General features: G+C 33.0%; 1 protein-coding gene across 2 annotated transcripts in view; it reads left to right on the top strand.

Annotated features, from left to right (window-relative positions):
• The window catches only part of LOC145246024 (fumarate hydratase, mitochondrial-like), a 56344-nt gene that overhangs the window by 34297 nt on the left and 5497 nt on the right, over positions 1-16550 (top strand). For both annotated transcript variants that reach the window (XM_080107847.1, XM_080107848.1), the window contains exons 4-6: positions 1519-1695; positions 8594-8749; positions 15341-15452. In XM_080107847.1, the coding sequence (XP_079963973.1) occupies positions 1519-1695; positions 8594-8749; positions 15341-15452 (445 nt within the window). The remainder of the gene's footprint in view (positions 1-1518; positions 1696-8593; positions 8750-15340; positions 15453-16550) is intronic.

Here is a 16550-nt window from a genome sequence, read left to right on the forward strand (position 1 = left end):
AGTTAAGAGAGAAAGTTGTCAGTGACGAATTCTAGCTGGACTTTTGCATATTGTATTTGGTTTATTTTGTTTTGCTATTTACCAGCCCATTTAACGTCAGGGAATAAAAAAGAAGGAAGAAGTAATCAAATAAAGAAAGGAGAAAAAAATAAACTGAAATAAAGAAACATCAACCCGTTAGTCAACAAGATCCCACTGTAGAAGTCCCCAGATGCTGAAGAGCTTTGTACTCAACTAGCTTCTTTCCTCAAATTACTAGCCTTTGGGATCTCCTTCCTTTTCTGTTGCCATTATATCAACATGCAAAAGTTTAAATGTAATGTGAACATCTCACTGTACAACTCCCCACTTAGGATGCCTCTAATTCACAGTAGCCCTTTACATCTCAGTGTTGTGTCTCGTTTGGAGTAAACAAAAGTTTTTTTTTTAATTCTGTTTTAAAAAAATAATTTATTTAGAAAATGTATTTCATTGCAATACATAAACACATTTAAACACAAGAAAATATGAAGACAAAAGATAATATATTTAATTTCTTTTTGAAAAATTATTATTCCGTAAAATCAGTTTGTTTAATAAATATGGAAATCCCAAAATTAAGAAAAAGCAAATAAAACAGTATTAAATTGATTTCGTTTTTTTATTGCATTAAATTTAAACATTTTCAATGAAAAGCTCTGTTAAACCCGGTTGTAAAATAAGCACAATGAAAATTATTTTAGTATTGATTCAACTTTATGTATTTCTTATTTACTATTTTGTTTTGCAAAAAAGACATGAATAAAATAAATGTTAATTAAAGGTGTTAAAAGTAAAATTTCCCCAACATGTTGATAATCTTCACTTATTTGAATTTTAAATGTGAAAAAATATTCATAAAATTTCCTCTTTAATTTTAGAAATAAGAACAAATTTCTCCATGGATTTTACATTTTTTTTAAACCAATCAAATATATAATAATATTATCATCATTGTTTTCTGTTTCATTTTACATGCTAGCATGGGTTAGATAGATTGCAGAAATTGACTTCCAAACTTACCTATCTCTGGCCAGGTCTTTATTTATTCCTCTTTCTCTTAAGTGGTGGGATCCTTCTATCAATCCAGTAGATATCTCACTGCTGATGCAATACTCTATCTATATAAGAGTCAGGTACGTCCAAGAGTCCATACTTGTCACTTTCTCCCATGTTTTCATTTGCCTTCAGCTGTGAAATGACCCCAAAATAATCCAAAAACTTTCATTCTTCCTTTCAGTGTGGCTATACCATCAGTCTTTTATTCTACACGCACCTACCTAGACTGTTCAGATTTAATTTTCCTCTGAACTGATCTATAAGTACATAAAAATAATAAAAGTAAAACCAATTTTCTAATAATTTAAAACTAACAAGATATGTGAAGTTTCACAGTAAATTAACTATTGAAAATGAATTTTCTTTGATAAATTTTTAAGTAATGATAAATATTGTTTTTGAAAGCAGCTAATTACTCTTTACTTTATTTTGTCTGCTTAGGTGAGTCGTGGTGGTTTGATTGAGCATTTCCCATTGGTTGTATGGCAAACTGGTTCAGGTACACAAACCAATATGAATACCAACGAAGTGATCAGCAACAGAGCCATTCAAATGCTGGGAGGACAACTTGGTAGCAAGTCACCTGTGCATCCAAATGATCATGTCAATATGAGCCAGGTAAGTTATCTGCCTGTGTTTGTTGGATCTACAAAAGTTTTTTGTGAAATGGTAATAAGAAAACAAAGATAAGTCCATGTCACAGGATTCTGCTTTAAACAATAAATAAAAGAACACAAAGGAAAGGTTTTCCAGTTCAAGAATCCGATAAAAGTAGAGGAATAACAACACACAAGTGTGAAATCACATAAACACATGAGACTATCAAGTTTGAAATTAATATGCAAATATACAGGTAATAAATAGAAAACAAAATATCAAAATCTTAAAAGATAAAGAGATTTAAAAAGAATATATATCTTCTTATAAGATAAAGCTGTGTGTGTGTGTGTGTGTGTGTGGTCACGAATAGGCTCCTATATGGGTGACTATTTTAAAAAACTGATTACATATAATGATAGATGTATTGAGGATCAGGAATCGGTATGTTTTATCTGGCAGAACGGTGGTTCATAAAAATTGTGGGGTCTGCGTTCGCGCCTGACCCCCAAAGTATGGAAATAAAAAATGAAAAAAAACGTTTACAAGGGTGTTTGATATAGATGTACATAAGAATACTTTGATAAGTATGTTTCAACTTAAATAGGGATGGTATAATAAAATTGTGGGGTCTGCGTTCACACCTGTACTCCATGAAAATATGGCACAAACTTTAACAAAGACTTTTCATATCTATTTGCGTAAGTATACTTTGATAATTATGTTTCAGTTTGAAGAAATATGGTATAATAAAATTATTGGGTGTTCGTTCGCGCCTGATCTCCATAGAATATCAATATGTCACAATGTTTAACAAGGTTTTTTAAAAGGGGTGAGGGTCCACAATAACACCTTAACTTTAATCTTAATTCACGTTAGCTTTTATTTATTTTTTTTGAGTTGAATCATATTGTGCCAAATAAATTCACCTCATAAATTCACGTTCTTATTAAAGTGAAAGCCCAAAAAAAAAAAAGTCGGAACTTTAGACAATTCTCAACACAAATTTTGCATAACTCTGTTGTTTTCCTTCTCCACTTGCACATGGCACTCTTTCGAAAATAGATAAATAATAAAAAATAAGAACATTACTTGTTATTGTGTCAAAAGAAGGAAAAATCCTGCTCACGTGATTACTTGTCTTTTTAAAAACATTTACATAACCTTTTTATTTTTATTTATATATCTGTATAAGCTTTTTTTTGTCAGTGCACTAGAAGGAATTCAGTTGATTACAACCCTTTCTGCATGTTCTTTACATTACAATAGTACAACACTGAATCCGACGGCGCAATACTACACTGTTCAATACTGTAAAACTGAAATAAAGCTGTTCTGCTTGAAAAGGGCGCCATTTTCTTCTTATTCATATTTATATCGATTCTTTGCTTTAAAAGTAATTACGTGTTTACTTTTTTAATATCCCATTTTGCTGTTTTGGATTATTTTACTAAAGTAAGTAAAGCTTCATTATTTTTCAAAACTGTTTTTGTTTCTTTGTTTTTCGATATTTCATCGATATTATTTATTAAGAGTATTTAACAGAAAAGCCAACAAACGACTACCCGAAAAAATAAATATACAAGAAATAAATGTTACGATAGTCAATAAAAGTTCAGTTCATGATTTTTTTTGTCTTGAAATAGTTTTTAATGCTCTTTACTTGAAATAATTTTAGTGAACCGAAATTAAAACGAAATTTGAGGCGATAACTACTTTAAATGAATTTTTGTATAAACTACACATGCCATAATCGAATATTACTCAAGCACAAAATAACGGAAACATTAAAATATGTTTATAAATATTCCTTATGTTGACAGAACTCTCTTAAATTGTTAACACAGAATGCTCAGGTGCCCCTCCTTCAAATTGAAAATGGGGCTCTCCATTTCAAAGTCGCTGCCATTTTGATTTTTTTTAAACCGGTTCGTGAATTAAAAAAAAAAAATTTTTACAAACTAAAAAATACAAACCAATGAACTTTTCTGCCATAAAAGTAACTTTTATTGACTATGGTGACATTTATTTCTTGTATATTTATATTATTATATATATAACATTTTCTCTTTGTAAGGAAGCATCATTTTGTTGATCACTCTTGGCTACAAATGGAAACAAAGTTGATATAAAAAATATATTTTCGCAAAAATTATCTTTACTTTCATCATATTTTACTTAGGTTAAAATTTTTGAGTATCAAAACCTATCTCTTTACAACCCCCTCCTTTTCATAACCTATCATACTTTCATCAATCATAGTCCATTTTCTGTAGGCTGTTTATGAACCCAGTCAACAACGGGTACTTTTGCTAGTGTATATATATATATATATATATATATATATATATATATATATATATATATATATATATATATATATATATATATATATATAAGCAATATACAAAAAATACATTCATAGAAATAATATCAGTTTATAAAAGAAAGACAGGTTTCAACTTAAAATACACCAGTGCGCAATCCAGCGGGTAATCTGCAATAGTTAAAAAGTTTGAAATGTATAAACATTTTCTTCATAGGAAAATACAAAATGAATAAGACACTGAGTGCAATAAATAGAAGTTCAATAAGTATGGAGTGAGAATGGGTTGAGTTTTTTGGTAATAGGGTCTTCCTCAAAGTCATAAATGAAGATATTGGGTTGATAAAGTGATGAATTGGAGTATCTTGTATTTGCTCCAGTTTGTTGGATGAGAATGTCAATAGGATTCTTATCAGTGGCAATTTCTGAAATTATCTTGATGTTTTAAATTCGGTTTTGTATTCAACAATGGAAAAGAATGCAAATATTAACGTTTTGGACTTGAAAATGTGTTTTCTTTTTGGTGCTTTCCCTCAATCTTACACGTATTATTATTAAAACCGTTTCTTCTATTTTTTCTTTGTTTTCTTCCTCTTCATTGCTGTCATCTGACCGGTAGCTGGTGTGGAACTGTCTTTATGTCCATGAATTAGGAAGTTATGTAGATTTCAGTTACATAACTGGTTGTGTAGGTCTAAGATTTGACAGCTAATATTGGTGATATGGTTGGAGTCACCTTACATGTTTCTTCCAGATGAAGAAATTGGCAATCAAAATCGGTGCTAATGTATGTTTGGCAGGGCATAACAGGGAAGTATTTATAGGGAGTAATATGTATCTTTGCTCACTTGAAATTATTTATCTGCTTCACACTCACAAACTGAAATGAGGAAATAAAAATATATTCTGGTACTCAGTATGTCTTGTAAAATATTAGATTTGAGTAGTGGTGTGAGCTGTACTAGTATGACAATCTGGTGTTGCCTGGCTGTCAAATTTGTATAATTAAGCATTATATGATTTAAATATCCAGAATATCTTATGGACTTGTTTGTTGGGAAGGTGATGTGGCTATCTTTATCAGACATGGAAAAGTTTTATGTGGCCCAGAGGGAATGATCAAAGCCAACATCTTGATTCTAGACTTACCCATTTTTCTAATTATATCATTTCTTCATCTATCATTATTTGGACAATCTTCTGACATATTTTCAAGTAAATTTATGATCTCATTATGGGTAACAGAAGGTATTAATCTACAATAATACCAAAGAAATATTGCAATATATTCATTTTTAACCAATCCTAGATTTCGATTTCAGTTTTGGCACATAAAATGCATTACAATTCAACTTTGAGTTCTCTAACTTCTTTTCTTTTAATGGAGACATGGCATTTTTAAGCAATCGCAGCATAATTATGTGCATTTACTGAAGATTATTTAGAAACCATTAATTTCTCGAGATTTTCAGTAGCATATTCAGATTCCTTGCACAGAAATACACTTATATGGTAAATTTCATTGCTTAGTCTTGTGTTTTAACAAAGATATAGCATTTTTACTCAAAAAGTAGTGCAAAAAATGTGACAAAACGCATATGGTCTTAAAGATGGGAAAATAGCCAAACATGCAAGGCATAAAAATAGTCATAACTTCCTTGATTTTAATTGGATTTAAAAAATTTTAAAAGATTCTTTCTTAGCTTAGCAATATTGAAATATTTTAAGCCATTTAAACTTTTTCACGTGTATTGCTAGTTGTATGACGCTCCTCAGAAGCCAGGCGAAGATCGCGCACATGGCGCGGGGTTCCGTCAACTAAGGCTGACTGTTGGCTGATCACCCCAAAGATACATCCTCACTTGAATTTGGTGGTGCACCGGTTTCCAGGTGGTCTTACCCAAACTGGATTCCCTACCTCATATTTGGCATGTCTTTTCTGGTTGACTGGCTGTGCAGCATCAATTCCCTTTAGTCTAACATGATATGTGTATATGGCATTGGCTGGCGCTGTTGTAAGTAATTTCCCATCCTTTGGCGTGACCAATACGTGACCTCCGTAATGGTACATTGCTTTCTGGCAGCAATTCTCTTAATGCTACGGTGGCTCCTCTCATCAATGCCATTCCCTGATGGCTCATGAGCACATCCTAGTCGGACGCCCCATTCATCTAACAGCTGCTAAACTTGTTGACTGCAAAAAGCAGCATCGTTATCCATCAAGATCTCTTCTGGTGCACCCCGCTCAAAAGAGATGGATGACAAGATGCGAACAACACGTGCCGAGTCCTGTCTAATCATGTGTCGCCATACCGCAAAATGTATGGGTTCACAATCGATAAGAGTTAGAAAGGGTTTACCACTGTAATGGGTAATATCCATTGCCACTCGCTGCCACACCTTCTTGATGTCCAATTGTCCTTTTTGCCATTGCTCTGGTGCAGGATCAATAGACTGACACCCTCACAGTGCCTGACAATCTGCCTTTGTCACTGTTGGATCCACACGCCTTGCAAAATACTTTTCTCTTGACACCTGGATGTCCGCTCTGTGCATGAATCTTCTGTATTTGACATGGGCTAATCGCGCCAATTGCAACTGTGCGAGATCGAGCACACCCATCTTCACGGCTCCATACTATCTGTGAGGTACACAGGTTAGTTGGTCGGCATGATTACAAAGTGATTTTATCAGTGTTACCCCAACTGATAGTCCATACTCAGAGACCAGACTCTTCAGCATATCTAGCCTTCGTCGGATCAACATCTTGCTGGCTTAGTGCGAATTCTTGTCCGTCCTGAAAGTGTGTCAGCAACCCAGTGGTAGACGCAGAGAGAATCCGTGTACAGGTGCTATTTCTTCGATTGCCATTGCAGTGCAAGATTTATTCCCTTTACAACAGCATCCAACTCTGCTAAGTTGATGTGCTGAGCATCACTCACGGGTCGCAGCCAACATGCGTCTTCAAACACATTCCCTCCCTGCTCTAATGCGACTCCCAATGCCGATGAACTAGCGTCGACCCACACATTTACATGGTCTGCATCAACACACCATTTTCCACAGGCAGGGTCCTCCTTGTTGACTCTCTCCAGGGTCTCAGTTACCATCAGAGTTAGAAGAGCATCGTCAAGCACATCATCCCAACCTGTGGTTACCAAATTCGCTCTGCGTTTGATGACCCCCACAGCTACACGGAGCCAGCCACAGGCTGGTAAGTGTCCAACAAGTTTCCCACATCAGGAAAAAACGGTCCACCTCGTAACAACGTCAGGGATGCCTGGAATCCCACTGCCACGCCTCCATCGTAGGGTGCCGTCTTCCTCACTGACATCTAATCCAAATACGCACACTCCATCTCTCAGACGTTCAGGATTCTTGCACTGCAGATGAAACTGAGCCAATTTTTCCCTGACGCACGATGCAGATTTTATGTCCTCATTGATGCACACATCGTCAATGTAGGATGATGTGCCACATACACCATGTTTGAAGTTATTTAGTTGATCCAGAATATCACTATCTTACTTGAAATGCAAATGTAGCCATCGATGTCCATCCTAAAATCCACAGGAAAGAAGGGACACTTCACTGCTGATTACATTGATTATAAGGCAGATTGCCATTAAAACGTAAAGGGCTACGGAAACTTAGTGGCCATATTTAAACTTCTGCATGTTGGTATAGTTAGGGAACAGAAGGAATTGTGAAGGCTAGCAGTTTGAGGAAAGAAGCTCCCTGCATCTGGGAACCCCTACAGTGAAGAGGTGGAATTCAGCTGATTGTTGTGTTAGTCAGAGACATTGACATGGAGGAGGTATCACTGCAAAAAGTTTGTTGGAGCGCATATTTCATTAAAGTATTTGCAAAACAAACGCAGTGATACAACATTGCAGCAATGGACAAGAGTTGGTGAACAGTGAACTTGAGAATTGTTCATGAACGACCAATCCCACTATTAGTTCATAAACAACCAATCCCACTATTGTTCATAAACAACCAATCCCACTATTGTTCATAAACAACCAATCCCACTATTGTTCATAAACGACCAATCCCACTATTAGTTCTACTTAAATCAATATTAAAAATTTATAAATTGTGGTATATCTGTAAATATTTATTTTTCGTATAACTAAAAATAAAACAATTTTTATATCATTATCGATAATATACAAATTGTTTTATTGTTTTGCTATCTAATTTAAATGTTAGTTTACAATGTGCGTAAACAAATTAAATTAAATGAGAAAATCTTTCTATAACCAAGAAAAATTGTGACCTTTTTGATAATATTTTGCTTCTTTTTCTCTAGCCAGGACAGGGATTGAACCCTACATGAGTGAAGATGTTATTTGGGAGTTTTTTTTTTCTATGAGACTAGTTGAAAATATTTTCTATATTTATAGATGTATCTTTTTTTTTTTACCTAATAGTAAGAACAAATACAATTTAGTGCATTTATTTGCATGTGTGTAGCACCTTTTTGTTTAATTAGACAAAAAATTTGATTTGATTTTTCTCTATTTTTGTGAATGGAAATTTTTTTTTCCACATTCAACAAAAAGACTAAATACCTTTTTTCTTTTGTAGAGTTCCAATGATACATTTCCTACAGCGATGCATATTGCTGTGGCTATTGAGATCAACAATTGCTTGTTACCTGGAATGGAAAAGCTACGAGATTCTTTGCAAGCCAAAATGACAGAATTCAAAGACATTATCAAGATTGGGCGGACACACACTCAAGTCAGTTATTGATATCATTTTGCATTTTAAAAAAACAAAATAGATTTTTAATTTAAAAAAAAAAAAATAAATTTTTAATTTAAAAAAAACAAAATTTTTTAATTTAAAAAAACAAAATTTTTTAATTTAAAAAAACAAAATTTTTTAATTTAAAAAAACAAAATTTTTAATTAAAAAAAAAACAAAATTTTTAATTAAAAAAAAAACAAAATAAATTTTTAATTAAAAAAACACAAAATTTTTTAATTTAAAAAAACAAAAATTTTTAATTTAAAAAAAAAACAAAATAAATTTTTAATTTAAAAAAAAGCAAAATTTTATAATTTAAAAAAAAAAAAATTTAAAAAACAAAATAGTTTTTTTTAAATTAAAAATTTATTTTGTTTTTTAAATTTTGTTTTTTTTTAAATTAAAAATTTAAGTCTTTAATTTAAAAAAACAAAATGAATTTTAATTTTAAAAAAAACAATAAATTTTTAATTTAAAAAAAACTATAAATTTTTAATTTAAAAAACAATAAATTTTTAATTTAAAAAACAAAATAAATTTTTAATTTAAAAAAAACAAAATAAATTTTTAATTTAAAAAAAACAAAATAAATTTTTGATTTAAAAAAACAATAAATTTTTAATTTAAAAAGAAACAATAAATTTTTAATTTAAAAAAAACAATAAATTTTTAATTTTTTTTTTAAATTAAAGATTTATCTTGTTTTTTTTAAATTAAAAAAAACAAAATAAATTTTTAATTTAAAAAAACAAAATAAATTTTTAATTTAAAAAACAAAATAAATTTTTAATTTAGAAAAAACAAAATAAATTTTTAATTTAAAAAAAAACAAAATTTTTTAATTTAAAAAAAAACAAAATTAATCTTTAATTTAAAAAAAACCCAATAAATCTTTAATTTAAAAAAAAAAACCCAATAAATCTTTAATTTAAAAAAAAAAAAATAAATAAATCTTTAATTTAAAAAAAAAAACAAAATAAATTTTGTTTAAAAATTATTTTTAGATGACTGTTAATAATTACTTGAACGATTTTACTTATCTTTATTCGCACAACGTTCCGACTAATGTAACTTCTGACCATGTCCCGGCGTATCTTGTCGAACACAAGAATCTTTCTGTCAAACTCTGACTCGATACAGAATTTCTAATGGAACCCTTTATGTAATCCACAAAGGTAGCTTGCTCGTTCCATCAACCACAACCAGGTAAAAGTCTGAAGTAATTTGTAATAATATTGCTAGTATCACTGAAAGTGTGTCTAGTTTTTTGTGAATGAATATTTTTTAGGGAATTAATTCCTATTTCGCTAACATAAATTCTTTTGAGTTGAAAACAATACACACAATCGTTGGAGTTTGTCTTTCTCCACACCTAAACAGCAGCAGTGGTCCTTTTCTACTTTTTTCTCTCCCAACTGATAATAAACTTGCATGCAAACACAACGTCCAAAAATTAAATACTTGTCTGAAATAAAAAAAAGAATCCGTTTTTTTATGCTGCCACTTCACTCTTAATAGCCCATAAATTTACATATGTGTGTTATTTTTGTATGAGATGAGTTTCAGATCCGAGGTCCCGTGCTTCTCTACAGCGGGCACATGCCAACTTTGTTGGGCGTTTCTTCGCAGAAGTGGAGCTTATTCTGAAATGTGGACTTTATTGAGAGTATTCGCTTCCATTTCTGCCTTGTGAAAATTGTCATCATGTATCAAACTTTCTGACCGGCTCTCTGAAGATGTTGTGCTGTCAGGATCTTCTTTTGAAGAGAAATTGTGCTCGGGACCTGCTGATGGTGGCACACCATCAACCCCCTTTCACCTGGTGCTACCAGATCAGGCTGTCTATTGGCTTCCTGAGACAAAATGCGCCTACATTGATTTTCTGTTTTTGTTTTGTATTCTCCTTTGTAAAACTTAATTATGTTCCGCAAAACAGACCCCCCCCTCCACTCTCCTTTCTTTTTCTATTCCTACTACCCAACCCCATCGGTGGGGCATAAGAATACACCGACTGCCCCCCTGCAGAAAGTAAAAACCTCTCAATGGGGCCACCTGTTGGCCGTGGGTGGTGACCTGTAATGCCTAGGAAAGGGATCCTGGTGGCTGAGTAACTGATACCTAGGGAAAACAAAGGTATCAGTTGCAACACTCCACTTTGGCCTCATACTGGGCTAGACGGGCGGTTGGACGGGCCCGATCCAATCAATCGGCTGGTCACGTCAAGCTTTAAACCTGACTAACATAACAAGAAAGTCCATTCGTACTCCCCACCTTTTTACAATAAACAGATTTAGAAAGCAGTGGCTCATGGGTTAGTCAACTCGCAGTCATTCATGGTCTTCTCTCAATTACTCCACATGTCACATGCAGCTACGCAAACACCAAGAGGCACACAAGGAGAATACGGTTCATCTATGATGATATTGAGAATTTATGGAACTGCATTTCCTCACTTCCAATGCCAGCATGTGTTGTCCCCAAGCCATTCCAGGTCCTTACATTCTAGTCCAAATTGAGCCAAATGTTCCCTAACTTGAAATTCTACATGTCAGACAGTATCTCTTCCCATTGATCTTCACAATCTGATACAGCCATCTTGTAGACTCATACTTGGAAATACACTCTTCTGAGGTCCAGTATATGTTAGACATATTTTGCCGCCATTCATACATCTTAGCAGCACAAACATCTGCATTTTCCGTGAATGCATCTACAAGTTTGTGTTAGTCCATCATGCACCTTTGTCTTATCCTGCTGAATCACCATGCCCATCTCCAATTCTAGCAGTAAAATCAGGTTCACTGATAAATGTGGACTTCCTATCACTGATCCAAACTGCACCTGTAGGTCGTCAATATTTTTATCATATTGATCCCCTAACAACAGATCAAGCCTTATTGATTTATTACGCACTACAAGAACATTGATGTTGACATAGTTGCTCTCATCTGTGAAAATGATGCAGCATGCACAGGATGCACCTCCAGTAGTCATGACAGTCACACTTGCTGTCTTCCAGGATCAACATCAATTCGTATCTACTACTGTATGCAAAATTTATATCTTGGTGAAGGAGTAGGCTGGTGCTGATGCATTATCCCTTTGTTATATATACCCATCTCAGAGGCAGTTTTGTCGGGGAGGTCATTAATAAATATTAGGAACAATAGCGGTCCAAGGATAGACCCCTGAGGCACTCCCGCATTTATATCATATTGTTTAGATGTACGACCGTCGAGGACAACCTGGATTTTTCTCTTATCTAAGAAGGATTTAATTATGTTAAGTATTCTACCAGTGATACCGTGTGGTTTAATTTTCCTGAGGAGACCCTCATGCCATACCCTGTCAAAAGCCTTAGATATATCTAGAGCTACCGTTCTGCCCTCCCCCACTTTGTCCAGTGAATGATATATACGTTCAGAGATTACAGTGAGGATGTATGCGGTAGAACGGGCTTGTCTAAATCCATATTGTTGGTCAGTCAGAAGTTTAGCATTTGTAAGGTGACGGACTAGAGCATGGTTAATTATGGTCTCAAATATTTTGTCGAAAAGTGGGAGGAGGCTAATGGGGCGATAATTTGATGGATCAGTTCTTTCACCAGAATTCTTGAATACTGGTACCACAGAAGCAGTTTTCTAACAGCCCGGAAAGCATGATTCATTAAGGCATTTGTTGTAGAGTTTGGAGAGAACTGGAGCTACTTCGGCTGAGCACTTTTTTTTAATAGCACAGCTGGGATGAGGTCAGGTCCACATGCTTTTGAAGTGTCAAGGTTTTTTGATAACATGCACCTGAGCAGGGGTGATTTTTTTAGATCGTCTAGCGTGGCGTCTGTCTGCAAAGGAAAGTCAGACAGGGGGTGGTTGGAAGGGTCCAGTGTGGAGTTTGAGGCAAACCGACTGGCAAGCATAATAATGATTGTTGGTTAGTGGGGGAATTGTTGATTGTCCATTATTTACTACACTGTGTATTTATATAAAGTATTGAGTTGAAAATAAAACTCAAGTTAGATTTTGTCTTTCTTTCTCCCACAATGAAACATTTGCTTATTCATTTAAACAGCAGCAGCAATTATTTTCTTCTGTTTTCTCTCCCAACTGACAAACCCACATGTGAACGGAGCAACGTCTAAAAATGAAAAACTCTTGTTGAACAAAAAATGCGTCTTTTTATGCTGCCACCTCACATTACACTTGTTTTTGTATCCGAACGATTCCAGGTTCACATGATAGTGCTTCTCTACAGCACAAACAACCGTGAGTACTTATTGCTATGCTCTCTACATCTTTACCACAAGCATCTGTCACTGACGATTGAACCTTCAACCTCCAGAAGACTGTCACTTAGAACTAATTATATTTAGCACTTTATCCATTGTGCCATGGGTTCTTGTTACCCTCTGTGGATTAAATAAAGAGTTCTGTTCAAAATCCTGTACAAATTCCATAAGTTCTACAGAAAGATTTCCAACTTTGATCAGATACACTTGAAGAATGTTGGTGATCACATCGGCTGAAAAATTGTAAGAATACTATCCAAGATGAGTATATTAGCTCGAATAATACAATTAAAACAAAATAGTTAAGAAAAAAATGTTTACTATTTTTGATGCTATGATAAAATAATTTTATTAAACAATTCTGTTTTTTCTCTTTTCCTCTTCTCCGTGTGTCTTGCTTCTAGCAGTTTTTTTCTTTGAAAATGTTAATTTTGCCAAACAATTTATGATGCAGGTAAGAGAGTTGGATGATTTTGGTTTTATCAAACAATGACTTTCTGTTTCTTAAATTTTATTTTCTTATTTAAAAACTGATTAAAGTTATTTTTTGCACTCAACACACACACACATAGTTAGGAAATTCATTTTCATTTCTGTAAAAAGCTTTTCAAACTTTATCGGGGAAACATTTTAACTCTAACTTCAATCAAACCATTGAAGATAAATTTCACTGAATTAAATGAAAATAATGACTTGTTGCCACCATCAAAAATAAACCTGCTCATAGATCGCTGAATGTTTTCTTTTTTTTTTTCTTTCTCCTTCCTTTTTATTCTGCCGTTCATAACACAAACATGGTCTTAACTTGTCACATCAATTTTTCACTGAAAAGTTCCTACTCATTTTATCTGAATGAGAATCAGCCGATGCAAACAAATATTCATTTGCATAAATGAACTCTCATCATTGCACTAAAATAACAAGATTCTCTCATGTAAGCAGAACACTGTCAGTTCAAGCCTTAATGGACGACGTATGATGTGACCCTCACTCTTTTTTTTTTTTTTTTTTTTTTTTTTGTAGGGCCACATGATGGCTGCTACAACTTCAATTTGTTTTGTCATTAGTTATTAACATTTCTATACATACTCTCATTTATAAACATAATTTTTAGAAGGCATTATATATGAGTAACTGATAAACACAAACTGAAGCAAATAAGACATTTAATGGTGGAATGAGTTTTAAAGTTTCCACCTTTTTTATTATCTTTTTATGATGATCTTAATTGCTATCAGTGTGGTTCGATAGATATTCCATATAATATTTGGAGAAAAATTTCTCTTCCTCAGATGGGTGTTCAACTTTAATTCAAATGTGTATAGGAAAAATTATTGCTAGTGGGGATAGTTCAGGAGAAAATGAGATGAATTAGATAAAAAAAATTTAAGATTTGATTCTAAAGTTTTGTTTATCTTTAATTTTAGTTTGGTTCAAGGACATTACTGTGTAGGATCTTCAATCTATCCAGCATGATCTGCAACCTTTAAGAGGATTTCAAAAAGCTCATTCATCCAGATAAGTTCATGGTCCCATGTTGTGAATAGATTATCAAGACCTTTCGTTTAGAATTGCTTCATCAGGACGATGAGTGGGTTAGCATTTGCTAGCTTTCATTATCTTTAATTGTTAGTTCTCTACTGGATTAGAGAATTGTCTTCATTTGAGTCCTGAAAATGGAACATTGAATATTAAGACTTTTGTCTTATTTTTATTAAATATTTAACTTATTCTTTTAGAAAAATCTATCTCATTCCTTATACTAAGCTAACCTGACACTGCGTAGAGGCCTTAGTAGCTGTGTGAAATCAAATATCAAACTGAAAAAGAAATATTTCCATATTTCTGTGAAAAGGAAGGGAAGAAAGAATTCACAGAAAGGAAAGATGGATTCAACTGCAGAAAGAAAAGAAGGAATGAAAGTTACCAAAGTTAAGTGACGTGGAGCCTGGCTAGTACAATAAAATCACCATTGGCAAAACACAATCATGTTCTGCAAAGCCAAAAACCAAAACGATTTTTCTCTATAAAAACCAAACAACATGAATAAATATTTGCAGATATAAAGCATGAAAACTTTTACCGAAACGACTGGATTTGGCATTAAATAACCCAAAAAGGGTTGATATGCCAATAAGTGTTTCTTCAGCAAGCAAGTGTATTCTACAGACACAATAAATACAGGATTATTGCATATTTCTAATCAATATGAGTCTTTCAAATGACATGCACACACACAAACTAAATCTAAAAATAATGTTTTAAATTTTTCTCTTTTTTGTCTTGTCTCTCCCTAGGATGCTGTTCCACTCACCCTTGGTCAAGAGTTCAGTGCTTATGTCCAACAGATAACCAATGGTATCGAAAGGGTTAAGGCGACATTGCCTAGGCTGTATGAATTAGCCATTGGTCAGTTTTTAGAAAAATACTTTATCAAAATATCTAGAGAAAATAATTAGAATTTGATACTTCAAGTAATTCCTCCACCATAAAACAATGCCACCCATTTTTCAAACAACATAAAATGATGACAAATTTCAAACAACATAAAATGATGACAAATTTCAAACTCTGATCAGAAATCTCATCAGAAGAATGTGTCTAGTAATCAGTTAAATGTGAAAAAGTTAAAATTCTGTTTTGCTAAAAAAAAAGGATGAGGAGGGAGGGTTAAGTTATTGAATATTATTGAAACATAAAAGGAAAGTACTTTTATCTACATAAATCATAATTCTATTTTTGCTTCCAAAAGCAAACCAAAAAAGATGTAGAATTTTATTTATCCTAAAAAATATTAAGATGCTTATTTACGAAAATGTACAAATGAAATATGGTAATACAAAATAAATTACCAAGAAAACTCTTTCATATACATGATGCAAAAGTATCCACACGAGAGGATCTCAGAATGTGGAGAATTCCCATGTCAGTAGAAGTGGAGCCTTTCTCTAGTCATCTGATCTGTAGCTGAAGTTTTGTTTCTTTCTGTGATGTTGTTAGTGGTTCAACATAACTTCAGTTATTGGACCGTTGGTTCATGTCTATGAAGGACATGATGTTCATCAGTCGGGTTTACCTTTGTGATCATGTGACTGACAATTTCCCATCTCATACCTGTAGGGCCAATGCCAGTTAGAAGATGCAGATCATTCAAGTTGGTAGGGTTGGTGGTTTCAGGTAGCCACTGATCAAGTGGAAGATGTTGTTCATATAAATTGCATAGAATGTCATCTAAACAAATGCTTGTTCCAAAGATGCTAAATTAATTCCTTCTAAATATTCTGGAGTTTTAACCAGACACACTAACAAATCTCCTTTCTACATAAATGATGTAATATTTAAGAATACTGCATCCAATTTATATAGAACTTGTTTAAATTAGATTAGTCTTAGATTAGTTTCTAAAATTTACAATTTTCTTTTCCATTTTGAATTACATCTTTTGTATTTATTGCATGTTAAAACAAAATATTTAGATTTTACCTTATTGCTTTCTTTTGTTTTTGT

The sequence above is a fragment of the Euprymna scolopes genome, chromosome 23 (assembly GCF_053919585.1).
Source record: "Euprymna scolopes isolate OS-2025 chromosome 23, ASM5391958v1, whole genome shotgun sequence".
Classification (NCBI taxonomy): Eukaryota; Metazoa; Mollusca; class Cephalopoda; order Sepiida; family Sepiolidae; genus Euprymna; species Euprymna scolopes.